Raw genomic sequence first — 24,954 nt, 5'->3', positions numbered from 1 at the left:
CTCCTGGAGTGAAGAGTTTATGAGTGAACTTCATTATAAGGTAATGCCAACTTGCTTTCCACAGCTTGCCCGTTTATGATCTCAGCTCTACTCTTGATGGTGTTAGACTTTACAATATCCGCCTGTCAATAGTAGAAGTGAAGCACTATCGTTGTTTGTATATTTTTCTGGTCATTGGCTTGATGTATTTTCTTTCTACTTTGCATTCAGGCCGTTGTCAAGGTAGCAACAACCCAAGCAATGTCTCTGATATCTTGATTCTTGTAGGAGTTTTGATGGGGGCAAAGAGTAACTTTTATGAGGCATGAGATAGTCTGAGTCTCTATTGGTGTTTGTGTGTCATGCACAAGTGACTAAGCAACAGAGATAGGACAAACCAAAGTGGCTTTCTCCCCTCAGTTGTAAGGACATGTCCCTTCTTGACTATTGTCTTGACTTTATAATGAAGTGCTTCTGAGTGTTTATGTTGAGAGTAGAAGCTTGCAAACTGGGGGTTGGGTCTCTATCCCAGAACACTTTCCACCTGCCCTCTGGTCTACCCTTTTCATAGGTTGTTTTTTCTTTTTAATTTTTTTTTTAATTAACCAGAGTTGCATCCATATAATACACAACATATTCTCTCTACAACTTTGGGTGGCAACAAATGAAACCTTATAGAGAGCTGAAACAGCTTAGGGCAGTGGTGAGGCTGTGCATCAGGAACTTTCTAAAGGTCCTGAGGACTTGCATGCTTACATTGAGTTCTTCCTTCCTGCGTAGGCTTCACTTCATCTTGGAAGCACAGGCAGAACACAGATGCTTGGAGTTCTTAAGATTTTTGTAATTTGTTTGTTTGTTTCTTGTTTTTTTTCCTTCCTTCCTTCCTTCCTTCCTTCCTTCCTTCCTTCCTTCCTTCCTTCCTTCCTTCCTTCCTCCTTTCCTTTCCTTTCTCTTTCTCTTTCTCTTTCTCTTTCTCTTTCTCTTTCTCTTTCTTTTGTTTCTTCTTCCTTTTTTTCTTTTTCAAGGGTGTATATAGCCCAGGTAGCTGAGGATGACCTGGCTGGAGCGGGGCCATGGCTATGATAGGTTGTTTCACATGGCCTCCTTACAGTAACTTACTTTGGCCACATGGTGTGGCGTTTGTGTAGAATGAGGAGGTTTCTAGGAAAAAGATGCTGAGTAAACAATATACACTATAAATACGCGGTTTGAATCAATTGTACTTTTCCCCTTGTTTTGTGGAGTTATCTGACCAGGCATTAGTTTGGGGTGCAGTCTGACTAGCTACTAATGTGTTTCTGAGTTTGGAATGTGTTTTTCCTGGCTTCTCTTGAGGCTGCCATGTTACTCTGATCCCTTTCTGCCTGATAGCACAGGACCTCGTAGAAAAGCAAGTACTATGCTCTTAAGGAGTTGAGAATGACAGAGGCGGGACTCTTCAGCTGTGGGTGTTAGGGCTGATTTGAGAAGGATTAGCACCCTTATTCCACAAAGGCAGAGTAATTCATGCTAATTTTTTTCTGTTAGAATCCCTTTACTAACTTGGATACTGAGTCTATGGGCTACATCTGAGCAGGGGTTTTAGGTTCTCTCCATGTATGGTCCTTGGTTGGGGTATGGTCCTTGCAGGGGTCCCAAGGCCCATTTTTTTTTTTTTTTGTTTGTTTGTTTGTTTGGCCCTGTTGGTCTCCTTTTAGAGCTCCTGTCCCCTCCAGCTCTGTGGGTTCAGGGGCTGTCTCGTTCATGAACTCAGTGGCAGGTTCTCTGATCACCTCCCCCTAGGGGGTACAGCCTTGCCAGGCCACAGAGAAGACAATGCAGCCAGTCCTAATGAGACCTGATAGACTAGGGTCAGATAAAAGGGGAAGAGGACCTCCCCTATCAGTGGACTAGGGAAGGGGTATAGGGGGAGAAGATAAGGGAGGGGACTACAGCTGGGATACAAAGTGAATAAATTGTAATAAACAATAATAGTTAATAAAAAAAAGAGAATCCCTTTACCAAGCCTGCAGTTTTAGAAAGTGATAACTATAGGAAAATGAATATTCATCTTCTAGATAAATGCAACAAGACTGGCCTTGGAAAAGTTTACACCTCTATGGTAAATATTTAAAAGGTGATTGTAAACCCGTGCTTGAGATCATTTTTTTTTTAAGTAATTTTTTGAGGTGTGTGCCACCACACCTAGCCTTGAGATCAGTTTTTACTGGTATGTTATCTGATGAAGCAGCAATTAAAATTCAGAGTTCCAGTTTCAGGTTCATGTAGTTAGAGCATCTGAGTTGGTTTTTGATTCCTGTGAAGGAAGGTGAAGATCTGAGAAGCAGACATGCTAAGGAGATAAAACGGTGGCTTGTTGTGGTGGCTTGTGGGATTAGACTCTGTTTATTCATGACTCTTACCTACGTAACTTGGGTTTGAACTTTATAACTTAATAATTTTGACAGAAAAGTTAAAAAAAAAAACAGCCATGAAAGTGTAGAGTTGGGACAAGCTTGGACCTTGTTACTTGTGACCATTCCAAGACAGTATTTGATGTCCTTGACTTCTGACAAAGGTTAGTGACATGTCTGTGAACAGGGAAAATAAAATTTCCATTCATAGCTAGTGCTGTTGTAACGATTAAAGGTCAACCAACGGAATCATACCCAATGTTTTTTTAAAACAGCTTTATAGAACTATCTTTGGCATCCAATAAACTGTGTTTATGCACTGAAACTCTTTGATTTTGTATGGGGGAGTCTATCTTGATAGAACCATTGTACATCGGCATCACTGTGAGAAACATATTGAATACATCTACACCCAATATGTTTCGGTTAGAACAGTAATCGTGTGTGGGGAATGTTGAGGTCAGCCTTTTGGAGGCCCACAGGGAGTGGCGACTGAAGCGTCAGCAGCTCCTCTGACTCCCCGAAAGGTCCTGACCCACTGCACACAGTGCTGATGCACTAGGACCTCCAAGCACACCAGTGAAGTCTCGAATGGACCCGAGGCTAGCGCGGTGAGGCCTCCTGAGGTGACTTTGTCTCCCCTCCCCATCTCCCACATTTCCTTAGAGTTGCACCAACCTGAGTGCTTGTTACTGTGCGTGCGACCAGCATGGGATGGGCTGATTGGCCTTTCAGTCATTTAAAGGTCTTTGTGCTTGACGATAAAGTTAGATCTGCGCTCTGAGTCCGGTCTCAAGCCCGATCCTTGGGATTCTGTGTGGGCTCCATCGCCATTCACACGTACTTACTTACTGTTGATTCCCACAGTGGGCAATGAGCCTCGAGGGCAGCTTGGGTCAGACCACGGAAGAAGTACCATGATATGTAACGCAAACGTATAAATGTACCGCGCAAGTGTGACTTACTCCTGTCTGCCCTGTGACAACCGTACAGTGAGAACCAGTGTTTTCCTCAAGGCTTCCCATGTCATCTCCCCCAGCATGCACAGGTACACAGTGGGAGACAGATGAGCGTGGCTAGGCTGGAGTGACCCGGCAGTATTGCTCATGAGCGTTAGACAACTGGGAGCCCTGAAAAGCCTTTTCACTATCGCCCAGTACCAACATTCTTGCCTACACCATCGGAACGCTGGACTGTGGGAAAGATGGCGTGGTTGTCTATGGTCTCTGGTGGAACTGAATGTAGCGGAAGTAACAGCCGCTTGGCTGACCTTCTGGACTACCCGGGTAGGGCAGTACAGTAGGCCCAGACTGTTCAGATGCGCTGTGAATGGAGAGAGGCTGCAGGACAGACAAAGCTGAGGGACATCCTGAGAGAGAACCTGTGTTAGAGAGGTCTGTTGGGAGGAGGAGGAGTTTGCATTACAGCCGGAGAGTGCAAAACAACCCTGCAATTCCTAGATTTCGAGCACCAAAGGTTAATGTTTCCGAAGTCAGCCGTGTGGATAGGTGTAATGGTCTAAACGAGGCATGACTGTCCGAAGCACAGGGCATTCTGTCCTGCATCGGCGGCTCGCCCTCTTGGCTGCCATCAGAATCCCCCGGAGGGCTCCTTAGAGCAGCTCACTCTGCCCTGCCCCCTAGTTTCTGATGTTTGGATGGGGTCAAGAAGACGGTGCAGGTGTGCTGTTCTGGGGAGCAGGATTTGAGAGGCCCCGTTCCCTGAGGTCTAGCCACAGCGGTTAATGTGGGCGGAAGTCCTTTCTGCACACTTTGTATACCTTAGTGGTAAACTGAAGGTTGTTGGAGGGCATTAGTAAACTGAAGGGCATTAGGACAGCCCGTGGTGGCTGTCTCAGGGGTGTTTGTCTTTTCAGCTCTCCTGTAGAGGAACCTTAGCCCGAGGTACCTGTGTGTGGAAGTATAGCCTTCCCCAGGATTTCTGTGTCTGCAGCAAGAAGCCATGGATTAGATAACCGATAAGGTTCACTCAGTGAGAATTGGGTTTCTCCACTTTGCCTGCCCCCAAACTTCTAATAGCTCCTGACTTGCTTCCAAACCTCTGACCCGCTGACTTAGAGCTTGTCTTTACTGATACACTGGACAGTTTCTTTGGGCAACCCGCAGCTTGTCCTGAGCAAAGCTTAGTGCCATTGAGCAACTTAAACCAATCAATTGTTCCAACTTGTTCTGTGACCTCTCCCTTTGTGGGGTTGGTCTACCCGAGAAAATTTCATTTGACCCAAAGTGTTTAAAAAAAAAAAATAGGAGCCAGACAATGGTGGTGCGTGCCTTTAACCCCATTTACAGGCGTGGGCAGAAGCAGAGGCAGGTGGGTCCTGTGAGTTCAAGGCCAACCTGGTATGCATTCTGTGCATTTCTTTGTGAGTTCCAGGAAAGCCAGGGCCACACAGAGAAACCCTGTCTTGAAACAAAACAAACAAACAAAAAAATACTTTGAAAAGATATTTTCAGCTTTTGCCAGGGGTGAGCATCTGCAGGTATAAAAATACAAGGAAACGGGAAAAACAAGTTGGAGCACTTACTGTAGAGACGTTGTGCAAGGACAGCAGCTCCTGGAGGTGGGTTGGGCAGAGTGTAAAACTGGAGATGGCACTTTGAGATTAGCCTGCTTCTCCCTGTGCAGGAAAAGGCGCCTCTGGTGGTGGGATTCTACCATCACTGGTGACGGCAAAGAGTGTAAGCCCCATGATAACGGTTTTCTTTGTTTCAAGGCTAGGTGCTGTACCTAGACACAATGCACACCTCAAGCTGAGGTTGAATTAGAAGGAACAGCTTGTTGTGAGAGGCGACAAGGCTCAACCATGTCACCTTCTATTCTACTTCGAATGGGTTAATTAAATTTCCTCAGCAGAAAACACTGATAATCCTATCTACGGGGGTGGTGCTAAATACACATGATTAGACTGCTTGGCACAGGGCAGACACTCAGCAGGTGAAATTCCCTTTCCTTCTCAGATGTTGATGACTTCTGTCACATTGGTAGACTGGCTGGATGTGGGTCCAGCCTGGCTGTCCACATGTGAATGTGTAATGAAGGCAGAGAGGGTTTCTCTTCCTCCTCCTCCTCTGACTTTTTTTTTTTCTTCTTCTTTTTGGTTTTTTTTGAGTCAGGGTTTCTCTCTGTAGCTCTGGTTGTCCTGGATTCGCTTTGTAGAACAGGCTGGCCTCAAAGTCACAGAGATCCTCCTGCCTTTGCCTCCCAATTGCTGGGATTAAAGGTGTGTGTGGAAAAAACTGCCCAGCTCATTGCAGTGTTTTACTCACTACAAATAGCAAGAAATTGATTTTGGTGAGAAAAAGTGTTTTTCCCAACCTTGGAGCTTTTTATTGGCTTTGACTTCAGGTGGCCAGGGTGGAGAAGATGGGGTTCCCATAACCCTGTTGCTCTGCCTTGTTTCTCCCGAGGAAGGCAGAGATTGGGAGCACCTGGCCTGCTCTGTGCTGCTCCTTTCTTTCTGTATTCTCAGGGTGCAGAATGTTTCCTTAACTATCTGGGCGTGTGTGTGTGTGTGTGTGGGGGGGATGGTGGTGGTGGTGATGGTGGTGTTAAATGTAGTCACTAGTCACAAGGTTTTGCTGGCATCCTTTTAATGAGTATAATTAAATATTGAATAAAATTTGTCCTCATCATGATTACTTCTTGTATGTTCTTTTGAAATAATATAACACATTTTGACATTTCAGAAAAGGTTCCATTTGTTGGTTTGTTTTTGTTTTTGTAGTTTGTTGTTTTATATTTTATTATATATATATATATATATTTGGCAGGGCTTAGCTATATAGCCCTGGCTCTGTGAGTTCAGGCTGGCCTCGAACTCATAGAGGTCCATCTGTATCCCAAGCACTGCTACGCCCAGCTCCAGTTTTTTATTTTTTTTCTTTTCAATTGGAATATGTACGCTGTGCATCCTGCAAAATTAATTATTCTATTCTTTAAACTTGTTTGTGAGATATGTTTTTGAGATAAACTTTTGAATTTAATCTCAAGAGTGAGTCTGAGGCATTCCTTGGTTGGCTGGACTCTGCTGTGTGGATTTCCATTTCCTTTCTCTATCAATTCATTTCCATGCTTGAAGAACCTGAGTAGGGCTTACCAGAGGTTGGTAAGCGGCAAGCCCAGCATATATGGCCCTGGGAATTATGACTAACTGAGCTTTTCTTCTCCCAAGATCTTATTTTGTGTTTTCACTCAACTTTGTTTTGCCTCTACTTTCCCAGGAAATCATTTTACAGCAAGCTCCGGGCCTCTTTTTATCAAATTTATTCATTTGTGTTTATGTGTGTGAGAGTGTGTGTGTGTGTGTGTGTGTGTGTGTGTGTGTGTGTTTGCGCGCCCCTGTGTGTGGCCCTTGCGCCACAGTGTGTGTGTACTTCCGAGAACAGCTTGTGGGACTTGGTGCCCCCCTTCCACCATGTGGGTCCCAGGGACTTAACTCAGGCTGTCAGGTTCCTGACTTATGCAGACACTGGGCCAGGCTTCTGAGCAAGGCTCCCCATGTTAGCATTTTTTATTAGGTCTAGGTCTAGTTATCCAGTCCCCTGAGACACAGCTTCCTCATTTCTGAGAGAGGCGTGTGCCTAGGAAGTGATCTGTCACTTGAGCGTGGTTAGCAGCCCAGTGCGTGTTGGAAGCTTGTGAGACGTGCCCTTGTTTCCAGAAGTTAAGAGATAAGTGAGTGAGCCATTGCTGTGAGCAAGTGATTACATGACCATGAGTAGGTGCTCTGGCTGGAGGTTTGTAGGGAAGGATGTGGGAGATGAGAGAGGTTTGTACCTCATCCTGCAGGGACTGGAGTGAAAGGCTCCAGGAGGTGGCTGCACTTGAACTAAGATTTGGAGCCCTATGAGGGATTAGCAGGCAAAGAAAGGGGGTAGGGCATTCCAGGCAGCAGGAAGCCAAAAGGACTAGAGCTCTGGTAAAGTTCCTGCTAGAGGGGAAAGGAAGGGGAGTGGTCCTGGAGAAACGTAAAACAGGCTTTTAAGAAAAGGAAGCCTTTTATAGTTCTGATGAGATCTCTAGAATCAGAGCCCGCCTTTGACTTGGCAAAGCATTTGCCTGAGAGGGTTTTGTGTTCCCTTGTAAGGAATTCAGTGGGAGCCAAGAATGGTTCCCACCCTGGCCCCCTGTGGTGGATTCTAAGTACACTCCCTGGAAACCCACCTGCTGGCTTGGCAGTGGCCCTGAATTCCACTTTCAGAGGGAAATGATCCCGTTCCTTCCTAACCGTGAATATAAAACAATCAAGAAAAGCAGAGAACACAAGATAGAAGCTGTACAACTGGATCTAAAGGATTTCCTTGTATCCAGTATATTATGTTTTACTGTGTTCAAAAGACATTGCGGTAGGTAGGATTCTCCATGTCCTTTAATCATTTAACTGTCCTTATGAAGTGAGTAATTGTATGCAGATGAGGACACTGAGATCTGCAGGAGTCCAAGCAGCCTGGTGTCATTCTTTTCTTTCTTCCTTCCCTTCTTCTTTCCCTCCCTCCCTCCTTCCTTCCCTCCCTCCCTTCCTCCCTCCCTCCTTTCTCTTCCTTCCTTCCTTCTTTCCTTCCTTCCTTCCTTCCTTCCTTCCTTCCTTCCTTCCTTCCTTCCTTCCTCTCTCTTTCTCTTTCTCTTTCTCTTTCTCTCTTTTCTTTATAAAGCAGGCTGGCCTCGAACTCACAGAGATCCGCCTGAGTGCTGGGATTACAGGCGTGCTCCACTACACTGGCACCATTATTCATTTTAAAGATTAACTTTTTGGGGCTGGAGCGATGGCTCAGAGGTTAAGACCATTGGCTGCTCTTCCAAAGGTCCTGAGTTCAATTCCCAGCAACCACATGGGGGCTCCCAAGGCTCCCAACCATCCATAATGTTGTCCTCTTCTGGCATGAAAGCATAGTCTTAAAAAAAAGATTAACTTTAGTGTGTGTGTGTGTGTGTGTGTGTGTGTGTGTGTGTGTGTATAGTAAGTCTTAAAAAAAGATTAACTTTAGTGTGTGTGTGTAAGTATGTATGTGTGTGTGTAAGTATGTAAGTGCTCACATAGCATGTCTCTGACAGAGGTCAGAAGATAGTGTTCGATCCTTTGGCGGGGAATTAGTAATGGTTGTGAGCTGCCTGGCAAGGGTGTTGGGCACTGAATTTGGTTCCTGTCATCCATATCAGAAAATGAGCTGGTTCTCCTAACATGGATGGGGTGGATGAGTGTGAGAAAATTACTGTAGCTAATTATTTCACATTATTTTACATTCTGAGCTAAACAACTATTAGATATTTTACATGTGATAACTTTCCCTGATATCTTTACTGAATGGAAAAAAAGAATAAAAAAGAAAGGACATGACTGCTCCTAGGTTTGGTGGAAGAGAAGTTTTACTGTTGATATATGGGGAGACATAGCCAGAGGCCCACACATCTGGGAGAGTCCAGAGTGGTCACGACCCTAAAACCATATAGGGACAGGGTGTGGAAGAGGGAGGGAGCCAAATACAGCAGCCAGGCGGCCAAAGGTACAAAAGGAGGGGCAGATAACCAAAATGACTGGATAATTTAGGGAAGAGCCCCTGGGGAAAGGGCAGCCCAGCCCCTGGGCTGGAGAGTTCAGGGGAAGAGGGTGGGGTATACTAGCCATGCCCTGTAAAAGATAGGGACTGAGGGATGCTGGGAGAACCTCGAGGCCAGGTACACTTTGTATGTTAAATAGGCATCTCAGCTGTTTGTCCTGGGTTTGAAATTTAACATTTACTCCTTTCCATTATGACTTTTTTTTAAAGGTTAAAAACGTGTCTGCAGGCACACAAGACTTGCCTCCCCCACCATCTGACTATGTGGAAAGAGTTGACAGTCCCGTGGCCTACTCCTCCAACGGCAAAGTGAATGACAAGCGGTTCTACCCAGAGTCTGTCTATAAGTCAACGCCTCTGTAAGTAGCACCTCAGTGAAAAGACTGAGCAGTGCCATTGTTCTTGAGAAAGTTATCTACCGGCACCCGTAAAAGCCGGACACAAATCCTTTCCCGCTACAGTGATCCTGGCTTTGCTGCTTGAGGCTACGTGCTGGTTGGAAAAGCAGGATGGGGAGGATGCGATTCCCTTGCATTTGCTAGTTATATTGAAAGGCAAGGTGGCTTTTCACTAGGAGTAGCGTTCAGTGTGCTGCTCTCGTCTCCGTTTGGAATGGAAATGAGTGTGGAAGTTAACTGAGCAGAGGTGTGTGAGGCGCCTCGTTCTCCTGCTGCCTGTTGTTATTGGGTCTCATGAACAGACAGGAAAGGTTGCCTGTCCATTCAACTATAAAACACTATTTGAATTCCAGAATTTGGGTTATTCATCTGCTTTTCACCGTTTAACCAACTACCCAAGGCATGTTACCTTTCTAAACCTCACAGGTGTGGAGTTAGGGACAGCACCTGCTTGGCTTTGGTGAGGGCCTCATGTGATGAGACCGTAATGGCAGGCTCATGTGTCAGGACCGGCAGCTGGAGAGGGAGCCACAGCTGTGGAAGCACCTTAATCCTCTTGAAGGGAAATGCTTCTCCTGATCTTAACAACCTCCCAGCAGGCTCCACTGCTTCAAGGCCCATAGTGCTACCCAACATCACCATGTTAAGGAGGGGACACTGGGACCACAGCCAGACCAAAGCATCTCATCGTGCTTTCCACGTTTGCTGGGACACGAGAAACCTTACAGTTAATGTGTGCTGTTTCCCAACCATACTCACCTGACTCTGTCCTGAGGTAGCTATAATGTCATGCATAGCACCCATCTATTAGTTTAATCTTTAAGAAAATAAGATTTATTTTAGGAGTTAGGAGAGGAATAGGGGGTGAATACGATCAAAATGTATTGTATGAAACTCTTAAAGAATTACTACTTCTTTGATAATGTTTTAAAAAGATTTATTTTATTTTAAATTACCCATGTGTCTGTGTGTGGGTTTGTACACATGAGTGCAGGTGCCCATGGAGGCCAGAAAGGGTCAGATTGCGCGTAGTTGGAGTTACAAATGGTTGTGAGCTTCCTGATGTGGGTGCTGGGGACTTGACATTGGTCTTCTGGAAGAGTTCTTGCAGAGCTTAACCGCCGAGCCATCTCTCCAGACCTGGGTATCGTTCCTTCTCCTTCACTGATAGGGCGTCATAGAAAAGGAGGGTTCCAGTAAATCTGTTTCCAGTCCTATGTTGTCCTGAACACCAGTCTTTTGTACAGTGCTGAGCTGAGTGCTGCTGGGATTACAACTCCATGTTCTCATAGAGGTTGCCAAACAAAGGTGGGCAAAATGCACTAGAGTTCCTTTAAGAGCACAGCAGGAGCAGTGAAGGCAGGTGAGGGGAGTGTGTCAGGAGGAAGTCCGAACTTACAGAAGGTGACCTTCTACAGGAGACAGAGGGAAGTTGAGAGCACCTGTCTGTGGGTGAAGAGGGCCTCTTCCGGGTGGGTTGTACATGCTTTGACTTCATAGCACTTGTCTCCTGAAGCAGGTTGTTGAAAATATAGTTATGGAACTGTATTTTATAACTCCTGACTTGTAAGCACTTTTTATGCTAAGCACTGAGTTTTAAGCTTTATCTAGATCAAATATGTAGTATTTTAATGGGTGTAGGAAAAGGAGAGGTGTCCCTTTCATTCAGAAACCTTCCAAGATAAAGATTTGTCTGTTTGTTTTTCAAGATAGGGTTTCTTGTAGCCTTGGATGTCCTGGACCCACTTTGTGGACCAGGCTGGCCTTGAATTCACAGAGATCCACCTGCTTCTGCCTCCCTGAGTGCTGGGATCACAGGCGTGCTCCACCTCACCTGGCTCGAGATAAAAGATTTATAATGACAGTATTTCCTTCCGTTTGTTCTTCAGCCTCCTCCATTTTTTGCTGCAGGTCTTAGGGTCACCATTGCTGTGATGAGACACCATGATTAAAGCGTCTTGGGCAGGACGGCTTTATTCTGCTCACAGCTCTTCTCCACAGTGGTTCATCGTCAAAAGCAGTGGGGCAGGAGCCTGGAGGCAGGAGCTGATGCGGAGCCGTGGGGGGTGCTGCGTACTGTCCTGCTTCCCATGGCTTGCTCAGCCTGCTCTCTTATAGAACCCACAATGGACTGGGTCCTCCCCTATCAATGACTAATTTAAAAAAATGTTTCATCAGGAAACACCATGACCAAAGCAAATTGGGGAGGAAAGGGTTTGTTTCACTCACATTCCATATCAGAGTTCATCATCAAAAGCAGAGAGGGCAGGAACCTGGAAGCAGGAGCTGATGCAGAGCTCTTTAAATAGGCCAAGCCACATTTAAAAGACTTTATTTTAAGCCTGACGTGGTGGCACATACCTATCATACTAGCCCTTGGGGAAATGGAGGCAGGAGGATCAAGAGTTTAAGGTTATCCTCAGCAACATTGTGAATTTGAGGCCTGGGCTACATGACACCCTGTCTCAAAAACAAACAAATCCCTTCCAAACAAAGAATAATGACGAAGTTTTATTTTACTGCCCCAAAGCAAAGAGCACATATAGGAGCTGGCATTGTGGGTAGAATGTCTAAGAACTTGTTAAGCTTTGATGCTCATGGAAGCATAACACATACAGATAGCTTGGCTGAATTTAGAAGAAATGAATACTGTCCCCTTTAAGCCTCCCTCCCCCTCATTTCCCCAACTACACATCATTCCCTAAAGCTTTAGTAAGAGCTCAAGTGTGGTTAGAGTGCTAAGGTTCTGACAGTAGTGAGAACCAGTGGCCCCAGAAAACAGTAAAACTGGGAGATAAAACTTAGCTTCTGGATTCTGTAAGTTGGAAGCAATAGAAAGTGGGAGAAAGCTCTGGACACTTAATAGCTGGTTTAAACAGAAAGGCGGTAGCGTAGAAAGCCTCTGCCTTTTTCTTTGTTCACTTCTGTTCTTACCGTTTACAGAGCAAAATAAAACCTTCTGTTACTCAGAAGCAGTGTAGGCTTGTCCCAACCTTTGCTTTTTTTTTTTTTTTTTTTTTTTTTTTTGCTGTGTTAGGCTTTGTTTCTGTGCTCATGGCAGGAACATTATATGCAATTTAACGTCTGATGTTAACACGAAATAATTAGAAACAATGTGTTATGGTAAACCTCTTTTTAATTCTACATGGCTTTAAGTTCAACACAGAAAGAGTTAAAAAATACTTAATAAATTCCTTCCTTTGAAAGGTTGAGGGTTTAGGCAGGTCTCTCTGTGTAGCCCACCTGTGATGACACAAAGATTTCTCCTGTGTCAACCCCTTGAATGTTGGAATGACAGGCATTTGTTACTACACTCAAAACCATGAAGCAGTTTAGTTTAAATTTTACAGTTTTTCAAACTTCCACCCCTGCCCAAAATGATAATCTGTGTATGGTAACATACAGTTAATGTTGCAAAGAGCCTATCTCTGTTGGATAAGCTGCATTTTTCGTCCTCACACAGCATTCCCAGGGAATGGAAGGACTTGTAGAGAAGAACTGCCCATTATTTCCCTGACAAGGCTTTTGTAGAGTAAGTCTCAGGCACAGGGCAGATGAACACGTGTTTCTTAGGGCTTTAGTCTGAACTTCCTAAAGGAAGTGTGAGATCCATTCTACTTAGAGCTTCAACGTGGCCTCCCCCTTCCCAGTTAGAGCTTCAGAGCTGCTTGTGTTCGCAGGTTCTGAATTGGTGTCAGACTGAATGCAGGAAGCCAGGCTTGTGCTCAGTGCGAGGGTGGACTCCTCGGATGAGTACCCTTGGGTGTGGGTGTCTGTCAGTGCTGGCCTTGATGTCCTTTTGGCTGGAGGGTGCTGGCAGGGTCGAAGTGTACCAGCTGGTCTCTGATTAGCGACCTGTGTCTCCACTAGGGTGCCTGAGGTGGCTCAGGAGCTTCCTCTGACCTCACCTGTGGATGACTTCAGGCAGCCTCGGTACAGCAGCAGTGGTAACCTAGAGACACCTTCAAAAAGGGCTCCCACGAAAGGAAGATCGGGGAAGTCGAGGAGAGCAGACCCAGACCACTACGAAACAGACTACACGACAGGTGGCGAATCCTGCGACGAGCTGGAGGAGGACTGGGTCAGGTAGGGTCTTTCTCCTCTGGAGCTCCTTAAGCATTCTGGTTGTCATCATGGTTGACGGGTCAGGTTTGGGGGGTTGCCTTGGAAACTGGGGTCATGTTGCCATCTTATTTTTTGCTATCCAGGCCTGGAGACAGTTTCAGGGATTGTGTTTTCCTTCCTTCCTTCCTTCCTTCCTTCCTTCCTTCCTTCCTTCCTTCCTTCCTTCCTTCCTTCCTGATTTATTTATTATTTATACAGTATGATGTCTGCATGTGTGCCAGCAGGCCAGAAGAGAGCACCAGATCTCATTACAAATGGTTATGAGCTACCATGTGAGTTCTGGGAATTGAACTCAGGAACTCTGGAAGAGCAGACGGTACTCTGAGCCATCTCTCCAGCCCAGTTATGTTTTTCTTTGGTGCCCTTTTATAAAACAGAAGTACAGGCTGTAACCATGTCTATCTCACACATATTTCTCCCTGAAATGGCTCTTCTACCAATAGATACTCAAAGAACGCTTTCAAAGAAATAAAACTTGAGGGGCTGGAGAGATGGCTAGGTGGTTAAGAGCACTGCTTTTCTAAAGGACCCGGGGTTCAATTCCCAGCACCCACATGGTAACTCACAACTGTCTATAACTCCTGGTCCAGGGGACCTGACCACCTTACACATGCAGACAAAACACCAATGTACATAAAAAAAAAAAAAAAACAGTATAAAAAAATAAAACATGAGTTTAGGGGAATTGTGGGACCCTGCTATTGTGTTGGACTGATTATAAGGTTTCCAAGTCACACAGACTTTTCTTTGGCAATTACATTCAAGTTATGCTTTCATGGTAGGCCCAGAGTTTCTTTTAATGTTTAATCCAAAAAACTCTGGCAACAGTTTTGTAAGCAGTTGTGGTAACAGTGTAGTGTTGCAGCCAAGGTCATGGTTAAGGTCTTTGTGTCAGTGACTGGCTTTGGTTGCTGCTGCTGCTCCTCCCTTTTTCTCTTCTCCTCCTTCCCCTCTTCTTTTCTTCTTCTTCTTGACAAGGTTCCCTATATAGCCCTGGCTGTTCTGGAACTAGCTCTGTGGACGAGGCTGGCCTTGAACTCAGAGCTTTACCTGCCCCCGCCTCCCAAGTGCTGGGACTAAAGGTGCGCCCCCACCACCCAGCTCCTCAAAAGATTTTTGCAGCACGGATGGTGGTTTATAAACTTTGCTTCTCAAGTAGTTAGGAGATGTGGGTGGGACATGGATGGCTTGGCATTCCTTACTTAGGAACTGCTTTTTTGTTTTCTCCTTTTTTGGGGGTTTTCAAGTCAGGGTTTCTCTGTGTAGTCTTGGCTATCCCGGAACTCACTCTGTATAGACCAGGCTGGCTTTGAACCAGAGATCCACCTGCTTCTTCCTCCCCAGGGCTGGGATTAAAGGTGCGCTCCACCTCTCCTGACATCCCTTGCTTATGATTCTTCGACCTTGTATTCCTTACCCACAAGAGTCTTTCTGTCCCGGCGAACTCATCTATCTGTATCTAACTTGTATAATGGAACATTTAACTGAAAACTCTGAGAAATCCCAAGTTTTTGTTTTCTCTTTTAATCAAAAGAAATTTTTTCCCCTGTAAAATGAAGGCACTTTATTGACTCTCAGGACTAAAATTTAAGCCCCACGTTCCATGGAGCTTCATCGTCCTGTGAAATAATGTCAAGAAATTTCTTAGTGGATGCTTGCATGTGTCAGCTTCATATGCAAGGCATATTCAGAAATGTCTTTTATTTGAGGTGGGGCACTGCATGAGTGTGTGTGTGTGTGTGTGTGTGTGTGTGTGTGTGTGTGTGTGTCAGAGGACAGTCTGAGGGAGTCAGGGTCGCTTTTCTCTTTTCACCATGTGGGTCCTGAAGATCAAACTCATGTCTCTAGGTTTGGAGGCTGCGCTTCTGTCCGCTGAGCCATCTCGATGGCCTCGGAATTCCAGCATCAGCTCGTCATACTTTCATGAATTGCCAAATTATTTGCGCAATGAACATGTTTTTATAGGTGTGCTTTTTTTTTTCCAGTGCTGGAGAGTGAACCTAGGGTGTCACACACACTAAACATGCACATTAGTCCTCAGCGACGCCTCCAGCCTCTGTGTGTACATTTTTAATGCATACTTTTGTAATGAAGAACAAGATAAGCTCTTCTCACTTGGGAATAATAAGACAAAAATAAATAAATAAGCTAGTCTGAAGATGGTAGGTGGTAGCGGGAAACAGCCACTCCCAGCCAGCTGTTCCGAGGTAATGAAAACAGGCTTTGTGTTCCAGCATTCGTTTTAAGATTTTAAACATAAGTGTTCCAGTGCTGTGTAGTATCACTAGTGAGAATCAATGCATTCTTACTCATCGAAACCTTAAATTTAACGACTTTAGCCTTTACTTGTAAAAAATGTGAGGCGTATTTATATAAAATGAATGGTAATATAAAAAGTATAAGCATTTGTATGTGAGTGGCAGTAGGATTTGAACCCAGAACCTCTTACGTGGTGTAGGAACTGAGCTGTGTCTTCAGGTCTAAAATCATTCCAGAGACCTTGTCCAGCAGTTTTAGCAAGGGAACACAGCGGTGTGACCAAATGATGCTCCCCTTTGCACAGGGCATCCTTTTTGACAAGCACATGGCTTTGGGAAGGATGTGTTTGGAATGGTGAAGGAAGGAGGGAATGTCCACATAGTTGGCCGCTTCAGGCTGAGCACCCCGACAGCCAAGGAGTGACAGGTGCTATAGGCCGATCACCCTTATGTTTTCTCTAATAGTTCTTAGTAGAAATTAATTGGACCCCACCTCTGTCTCAACAGAAAACAAGAGAATATGGCTTTACACTCCCTATCACTGTGCTGTCTTTGAGGGAAACTGCTGGCTTTTGATACGTGCACAGAGTGCTTGTGTGATCACTTTCTCTTCTGATTCAGGGAATATCCACCCATCACTTCAGATCAACAAAGACAGCTCTACAAGAGAAGTTTTGACACAGGCCTGCAGGAGTACAAGAGTTTACAAGCGGAGCTGGACGAGGTCAATAAAGAGCTCTCTCGTCTAGACAGAGAACTGGATGACTACAGAGAAGAAAGTGAAGAGTACATGGCAAGTTCAGATCCAATTTGCTTTGTCTGCTTTTCAGTCTTGTGTTTTGTTTTTTAAGATAGGCTTTCACACTCACTATCTGCCTCAGGCTGACCTCGTAGTCACTGTATACCTGAGGATGACGTCGAATTCCTGACACTTTTTCCTCCACCTCCCAAGTACTGGGATTTTAGGCATGAACTTGTTTGGCTTCATACCTCCTAAATGTTGGGGTTACAAGTTATGTGCCACTGTGCGTGGCTTCAACACACACACACACACACACACGCATACACACATATACAAAAATAAATAAATTTAGAAGTTACAAAGCAATAATCTGGATACATAAATGTATTCTTTCTTATTTAAAAGAAAATGGCTATATTAATTTTTCTGCTTATAAATACAATTCATTTTTACTGTAAAAACCTCAATTCAGGATTGCTCACATAAAAGTATATCCCTTGGGTGGGGCTTTTGTCACATGATTTTAATCCCAGGACTTGGGAGACAGGGGCAGGATCTTTGTGAGGTTGAAGGCATTCTAGTCTACATATTGAGTTCTAGGCTAGCCAGGGCTACATGGGGAGTGGGGTGGGAAAATTTTTTCCCCCTTAAATTTCTACCAGAACAACTTTGTTACCAAGCGAGTACCAGGAGTTCAGGTAGGCAGACACAATCTTCAGTAAGGATTTGTTTTGAACAGTTAAGAGTACTGGCTTGTCTTCCAGAAGACTGGGGTTAAATTCTTAGAATCCACTTGGCAGCTCACAATCATCCGTAATCCCAGTTCTGGGGTTTCTGATACCCTCTTCTGGCTGACATAAAGACCACGAACAAGTGATGCTCAGACTTACCTGCAGGCAGAGCACTGGCACACATGGTAGTCCATGGGTTGTCCAAGCTAATCCCATCACTTGGGAGGCAGAGGCACAGGCAGGGGATGGCTGTGAGTTCGAGGCCAGCCTGGTTTACAAAGAGAGTTCAGCACAGCCAAAGTAGAGTTTGTTACACAGAGAATCCCTGTGTTGAAAAGAAGAGGAGGAGGAGGAGAAAAAGAAGAAAAAGAAAAAAAAAAAAACATCATTAAACAGGCACTCAAAGCATTTACCAAAAATTGACTGGGGAAGTTCCTTTAGAGGCAGCCAGCTGGAGTTTCTGACAGAGTCCCCTTGAGTTAGGCTTTCAAATATGAGAACCAATAACAGCAAGAAGGTAACATCGAATTGGGGGCTTGCAAGCATCCATTGGGAACTGACTGGGGAAGCCTCTTTAAGGCTGTTTTTCCCAACTGAGCGTTCTCTTCACCCATGGACTTCCCGTGGCTGGACCTCAGCTTCTGGTGCCCACTGTGGACGTTTTTCTATCTTGAGGTAAACAATAGTAGCCTCTGTTAGAACTGCTCTAGCAGTTATCAAGGACACAGCGTTGTTATCCTGGCTGTTTCGCTATTCTCTTCCTTCCCTGTCAGAGAGTAGAAGGCAGCTGAGTCCATTCCCACATAAGGGGTTTTGGAGGACCCTTGACACAAGCATGCTTGGGTCTGAAGAGGCAACCCTGCTTCCAAGCCAGCTTCTCAGTGAGCTCATATAGCACGTGACAATTAACCGGTATAACGCACATTACAGTAGCTCACATTGTTCTTATCTGACCACAGGGATGGCTTTGGTTGCTTCCGGTGCACCTTTACCTTCATCTGATGGGTTCACGTCTCTTTTTGAAAATCATGAGACAAGGCCTCATAGGTTGCTGTGCAGCACAGGTGGACTTGAAGTCGTCTCGCTCAGTGCTAGTATTATGGGCGTGCGTCATCACCCCTGGCTTCCCTGCTTTTTTTTTTTTTCTTTTGCAGACAGACAACATGCTAGGCAAGCTCTATACCACTGCTGCTTAAACACCATGATCTAGCACTGCTTATTTCCTGCTCCTTTACATAGAAGTTGTTTGTGGCTACTGTTTTGTATCAGTAATAAAAGTGTGCTTTTAGTGGCCCAGGATCTGGCTCTGTAGCATAGGCTGACCTCGAACCCTGAGTTCTTCTGCCTAAGCCTGCTAGTGCTGGGATCTCAAGTGTGTGCCATCATGTTGGGCTTTTTTTTTTTTTTTTTTTTTTTAATGTTTAAGCATAAAAGTAGCTACAGAATTTTCAATTTTATGGTTGTACCATAATTTATTGAAGGATATATAATGCTCTGGAACTATGGTAGTACAGCAAGATACTGGCAGGCCTTTCAGTTGTGTATTCTTGTGTTTTTATGCAGTTAAAACAAATGCCAGCATATGAAACTGCCGATCGAGAGGGCATGCCTTTAAAACATGTCTGTTGCGTATCAGGATTATACCAACTGCATTTTCCCAGAAATGTGCTAGGCAGCTCATTTGACTGCCTTGGGTGTTAGTAAAGAAACATTCCCCATCATTTCGTATATTTCGTGTGCTTATCGGAGCTTCACACTGGTTGACTGCTTCTTCGTTTCCAGTTGAGATGATCTGCTTCTCGCTTTTGAAAATGCAACGCTTCTGTACTTTGGTTTATTTATTGTTTTACAGCTTCTGATATTTTGGTAAACCTTTCCCAGTCTGTTCAACATTTATTAATCAGTTTTCATGTATTTGATTATTTAGAAATGTTAAGGTTAGAAAGATAAAATCCTCTCTCTGAGTTTGAGGCCAGCCTCGTCTACAAAGCTAGTCCAGGACAGCCAAGGCTACACAGAGGAAAACTGTCTCAAAGAAAAAACAAAGAAAGAAAGAGAGAGAGAAAGAAAAGAAAAGAAAGAAAGATAAAATCCTACGTCCCTCTGTGCAGAGAACTTGGATTCTAATCAGGAAACTCGTCTGAACAGTTTAGACAGCATGACTGACAGTATCCACATATGTGTAGAAAGGACTGTCTGAGTGAAACACCCAGGAGATTAAGGCAGTCAGAGGCCTGGATGGTTTAGGGAGGCTTCCTTGAGCTGTGACGGTATAGAGCGAGAGTGTGGATTACACTTGCTCTGTTAGGTACTGGAAGGCCACAATCTCAATGATCGAGCCATCTCTCCAGCCTCGAAGAGTACCATTCCTGATAGAAAACGCTTCAATAAACATTTTCTTTGTTTTTTTCTTTTCTCATCCATAGGCTGCCGCTGATGAATATAACAGACTAAAGCAAGTTAAGGGAGTAAGTATCTTTTATTTAATGTTTATAATGACTATGTCTTTCATGGGTATATACGCTGGTTATAGACAAAGGCCCTGTCATTTACATATGAGCATTATAGCTGATAAATTAGAATATTTTATTTTTTTATACTGATTTTCTAAGACCTTTTCTGAGCCAGGGTTTTACTGGCTGTCCCTGTCTTCTCTGCAGTTCAACTCTGTAGACCAAGCTTGCCTTGAACTCAGAGAGAGCCTCCTGCCTTTGCCTATCAAATGCTGGGGTCAAGTGCATGGCTTATCATACCCAGGTCTAAAATCTTCCTTTAAAGTTGAAATGTATCCGCAAACAACCACCCCCAGAAAAAGAAACATAACATATCAGGGTTGTTTCATAACCCTGATAACTCCCCATTTTTACTCCTTTCCTGTTCTTATACCACCTCCAACGTCATGAATTAGTTTTGCCTATCTTACAGTAACCTGTATAAAAAGAAATCATGGGCCTGGGGAGATGACTCATCCTTTAAGAGCACTTAGTACTCTTGTGGAATACTTGAGTTCAGTTCACAGCACTCACACGGTGGCTCACAACTATCTGTAACTGTCTGTTCTAGGGGATCCGATGCTTTTTCTAACTACCTTAACTCCTAAATACACATGGTTCACATATATACAATCAGACACACACACACACACATGCACACCCCAAAAATGTTTTCTAAAAAAAAGAAAAATCATAACATATATTATATATAAAAAATATATATATATACCAGTTCCAGGCTTTTTATGTGTGTGCTGGATATCTTCTCCTACTTTGCATAATGGGCATTTTTCTATCAAGCCACCTCCCCAGCTCAATGAATAATAAAATCTTTAAAATAATATCTAATAAATAGTCTCTTATTCTGTTCAGTTTCCCTTTCTCTAGCTGACTCATGCCACCAAATTTCTTGACTGATTCCTTTGAAAACTATTTATTGTGTATATGTATGAGGGTATGTATTATGTATGTATATATGTATGTGCATGAGTGCAATGGTACATGTGTGGAGTTCAAAGGGTACTTGTAGGAGTTGATTCTCTTTTCATCATGTGGATTCTGGGAATCAAACCCAGATCATAAGGCTCTGCTGCAGCAAGTACCTTTACCTCCTGAGCCATTTTAATGGCCCTTGATTTCTTTTTTTAAGATAATACATAATCCCAGTGGTCAGTAAGTTCTCGTGGTGGCCTAACACAGTTTTAGAAGTGAACATCTCCTTTGTAAAGATCAATTTGGAAAGTATCATTGAGGAAGTGGAACTATCTGCCTGTGTGGTTCGTGACAGTGCTCAGTACCTTACACACACTCATTTATGCTCAACAATTCTTTATCACTGTTTTCATACAATTTAGATGTTTCTCCCTTCCAACTCCTCCCAGATTCTCTCTTCCTCTGTATCCACCCACCCAACTCCTTGTGCTCTCTCTCTCTAAAGCAAACATTAAAAACAAAACAAAACAACAAAGGAAAATCAGAACCAAACAGGAAAAAAAAAATTGCCAAAACAAAACAAGAAGCAGTGGAGTTCTTTGTTGGGCGTTCTTTGCCCTGGAGTGTAGCTGACACACCCAGTGCTATTCAGGAGTCTTGTTCTTTAGTTTGTTTGCCTTTATGTGATTCGTTTTCTCCCTCTTAGTCTGCAGATTATAAGAGTAAGAGGAATTACTGTAAGCAGTTGAAGAGCAAGTTGTCCCATATCAAGAAGATGGTTGGGGACTATGACAGACGGAAGACTTAGGCAGACGCGTTCGCTGGAGAAGTGAGGCACGCCTGCCTGCCTGCCTGCCTGCCTGCCTGATGTCTCTGCAGTTCTCTTCAGAGGCCAACTCTCTTTGGACTGCAATCTGGGAAGTCAAAACTTTGTGACCATTACAAAGTTTCCATAGCTTTAATAGCATCAGTTTCACCCCATCAGTGTTGAAGCGTTTTATAAATGGCTTTTGATAACCGACTGGGCCGAACACTCCAGTTAGGCATCTTCCATTTTCAACATTGATTCTTGTATTAAGAATGAAATGTTGTTTGAGGTTTTAAACATAAAGAAAAGTCTGGTGTGACCTGTGTTGTGAACAATCCCATGCAGACAATGATGTCATAATACCCAAGTGTGTTCGTCCAGGTAGACCATCTCATTAATCTTCACGGCAGCCCTTCAAGTGACCATTATTTATAATCTTGTTGCTTTTGGTTTTTCGAGACAGGGTTTCTCTGTGTAGTCTTCTACTGTCCTAGACCTCACTCTGTAGATCAGGCTGGCCTCCAACTCGGAGACATCTGCCTGCCTTTGCTTCCTGAGTGCTGGGATTAAAGACTCCCACCAAACTGTCCCTGCAGTGACATCTCAATTGAAACTTCTTGCTTTCCAAAAGCAGTTTTGACCAAGTCTGTTTTATGACTATCAAATTACAGCGTTTCTGCCTCTGGTGTCTCCGCTATTGTGTACAATTCATTCAGCCACCTTTCCTACTGGTGTTTTTCTTACAGTGACTTTAACATAAATGATTAGGAATATTTTTGTCTTTGCTTTTTTTTTCTAATACTTAAGATTATGTAAAATTAACAAATGTGTGAAATTTAATACTTGTAAATACATATTTACTTTTGAAAGATCATTTGAAATCTGGGGTTAGAGTTTTGTGCATTTTTTAAAGTGCCCTTTATCTTTTATAGTTTACATGCTTTTATTTTTTTTGATAACCCACTAGACTTTTTCACTGTATCAGAGTATCCAATTGCATTCATAATTATGACTTGAATTGTATTTCACAGGAATGCTCAAGTTCTGTACATATTTTGTAAGGTATTAAACTGGATGTGCTCTTCCTATAATGTTTGACGTCATGAGCGCTGTTATATTCAGTTGTACAAAACTATACTCAAGAGTTTCAGTTGTGTGAACTATCTTGGGTGCTGTGCGAGTTGGTAATTCCCCAGTCCTTGGGCAGTGAACAAAATGAATATGTCTGGAAATGGGATAAAGTTCATAGACCAGCACAGTGCTTCAGTGTCTGTAAATCTCATGATGTTCTCTAAAAATTAAAATTCTTTTTAGTGGAATTAGTTAGTAAAATTAGTTGATAATACTGTATAAACCAAATTGACTGTGTACATTTAGCCCAATTTGGTCTGTTTTAGCTGAAAATGTTTTATATACTTTTCAGACATGTAAGTATATGTTTTTGTTTCTACAATTTTGAAATATTTTCCAACGATGAAATTTTAAATAATGTTTTTTGTAACACAGGTTCAGTTTTTTTCAAATTGGGGAAAATTTTTATTTTCTATATGCTGAACACAGAGCAAAAAGTATTTTCATAGCTTTTGGATTGACACCAAGTAGAAGGGATTGTCTGCAACCCCTTCACTGACATTTATGTTAATTAGCCCTCTGTTCCTGGATGTCATTGTGCTTTTATGCTGTTTTGTTTTGTTTTAGACAGAGTTTCACGAGGTAGCTTGAGCCTTGACGTGACGGTTGGTTCAGACTGACCTCCACTTTGCAGGTGGTAGGGTTACGGGTTCTACTCCATGCCTGGCTCATACTTAGGTTATGAGGCCAGCTTGCTGCTGTCCTCACAAAGCAATTGAGTGAAGAAAAGGAAGTGGTAGGAATCATAAAACTGTGCCATAAAATTAGATGTTGGGAGAAATAATTCCTTTTCATGCGGTGCTACCACTGCAGGCCTGCACTCAGTACCAGGGTATATGCGTCTGTTGGTGCTGGAATTAACTAGCTGACCTGACCCAGAGAAGCTGTTTAGGCAGTTCCTTAATGTAAACTAAGGGGTTAGATTAAACTTCAGAGGCTTCTTACATTCTGACCTGTGGTTCGCTTACCTGCTTTCTGCTAGTAAACTATCCTGAGGGCCCGTTTGTGAAAACGTAACCCTTCTTACGAAAGTTCCCTGCATACAACGATGCCTTATGTGTATGTGTTTGTGTGTTTAAATTATAAGTAGATAGGATCAATGTTTTCCATGTTGAAAAGTTGAAAATATTAGTATGAACATATATGAACTCACCCATCCCCCCAGGAAGAAGAAGCAATGGATGATGTTTTGTTGTATGTGCTTTCTATTTCTGAAATAAAGTCTAGTACTTACAGTGCATACTAGTCCAGTATTTGCAGTTACAGTTGTGTGTGCAGACGTACGGGATATCTCATTTAATGCTCATTAACAGTCTCTTGGCACGTCACCGTTCCTTATTCTCATCTTACGGATAAAGACATTAATAATTTGATACTCTGGTTGGCTCAGTCATATACTAGTGAATTTAGGTGACGGTGGAGTCTGAGCCTTTGGACTAGGAAATCCTGTTCTGTCATCCTAGCCTGACTGCTAAGTGCTGCATTATGTAATGTAGGGTTGCTCTGTCCAGAGTATCTTATTTTCGTTTTGAATGTGTTTGAAGTACTTTAATGTGAAATGCTTCATCTGAAATCTGTAGACTCTATAAAGACCTGAAAGGTTCAAGAACGGTTTAGGCAGAAGCCTGCTCTCACTTAGAATATGGGAATTCTTCATAAAATGACAGGTCTCTGCTTCAGCCTCAAGATAGAAGTTTCTTTTGTCTGAACTTTTTCAAAATTTTATATGAAGAAACAAGAATTAGAATTCATTCTTGATCTCCTGTCTGATTCTACCTATAATTTCTTACCTGAAAGTATAAATTAAGTAGGCAGCATTTGTTTATTTATTGAGAGATAAGGTCTCATTTTGTAGCTCAGGCTGGCCTTGAACTTGTGATCCTCCTTTCTCAGCCTCCCAAAGTGGGAGGATTACAGGATGTGTCACCACACCCAGTCATCTTCAAGTGTTTTATATTAACATTTCTCATAATGGGAAGAGATGAGCAAATGTAATTAAGTTGGGGTAGTCTTTTGAAAATACCATGCCAGAGAATTGCAATAATGCCTCTTTGGAGCTAAGAAAAATTAGTGAGTATATAACCAGAATGATTTTATGTGCTGGGACAAGATATGGAAGGGTGTGCCATCCTGGATGCCACAGGACCTGTGCCCTGCTGTTGCCTGTGTGTGTCCCATTTGTGATGTGCTGCTCTATCTAGCAAATTGTTTAACTCTCCTATACTTCTGTGCGTCAGGCTTTTGGTATCGCTGAAAGATACCTGAGCGCCACGAGTGTTAATGTCACTCCTATAATCCTGTCACTTGCCGAGGCAGGAGGATTACTTTGAGCTTGAGGCCAACCTGGATTACATGATGAAATTCTCAAAATGGGATGTGTGTGTGTGTG

General features: G+C 43.4%; 1 protein-coding gene across 4 annotated transcripts in view; it reads left to right on the top strand.

The window, feature by feature from the left end:
* The window catches only part of Ocln (occludin), a 45,427-nt gene extending 21,622 nt beyond the window's left edge, over window positions 1-23,805 (top strand). For all 4 annotated transcript variants that reach the window (XM_055601906.1, XM_055601908.1, XM_055601907.1 and 1 more), the window contains 5 exons: window positions 9,158-9,306; window positions 13,216-13,431; window positions 16,350-16,521; window positions 19,628-19,669; window positions 21,333-23,805. In XM_055601906.1, the coding sequence (XP_055457881.1) occupies window positions 9,158-9,306; window positions 13,216-13,431; window positions 16,350-16,521; window positions 19,628-19,669; window positions 21,333-21,434 (681 nt within the window). In that variant the 3' untranslated portion in view covers window positions 21,435-23,805. The remainder of the gene's footprint in view (window positions 1-9,157; window positions 9,307-13,215; window positions 13,432-16,349; window positions 16,522-19,627; window positions 19,670-21,332) is intronic.
* Window positions 23,806-24,954: the final 1,149 nt, after the last annotated feature.

This window comes from Psammomys obesus, unplaced genomic scaffold, assembly GCF_907164565.1.
Source record: "Psammomys obesus unplaced genomic scaffold, mPsaObe1.curated_primary_1811, whole genome shotgun sequence".
Taxonomy (NCBI): domain Eukaryota; kingdom Metazoa; phylum Chordata; class Mammalia; order Rodentia; family Muridae; genus Psammomys; species Psammomys obesus.
The sequence above is the reverse complement of the archived record's forward strand: the minus strand, read 5'-3'. Positions and strand labels throughout refer to the sequence as shown.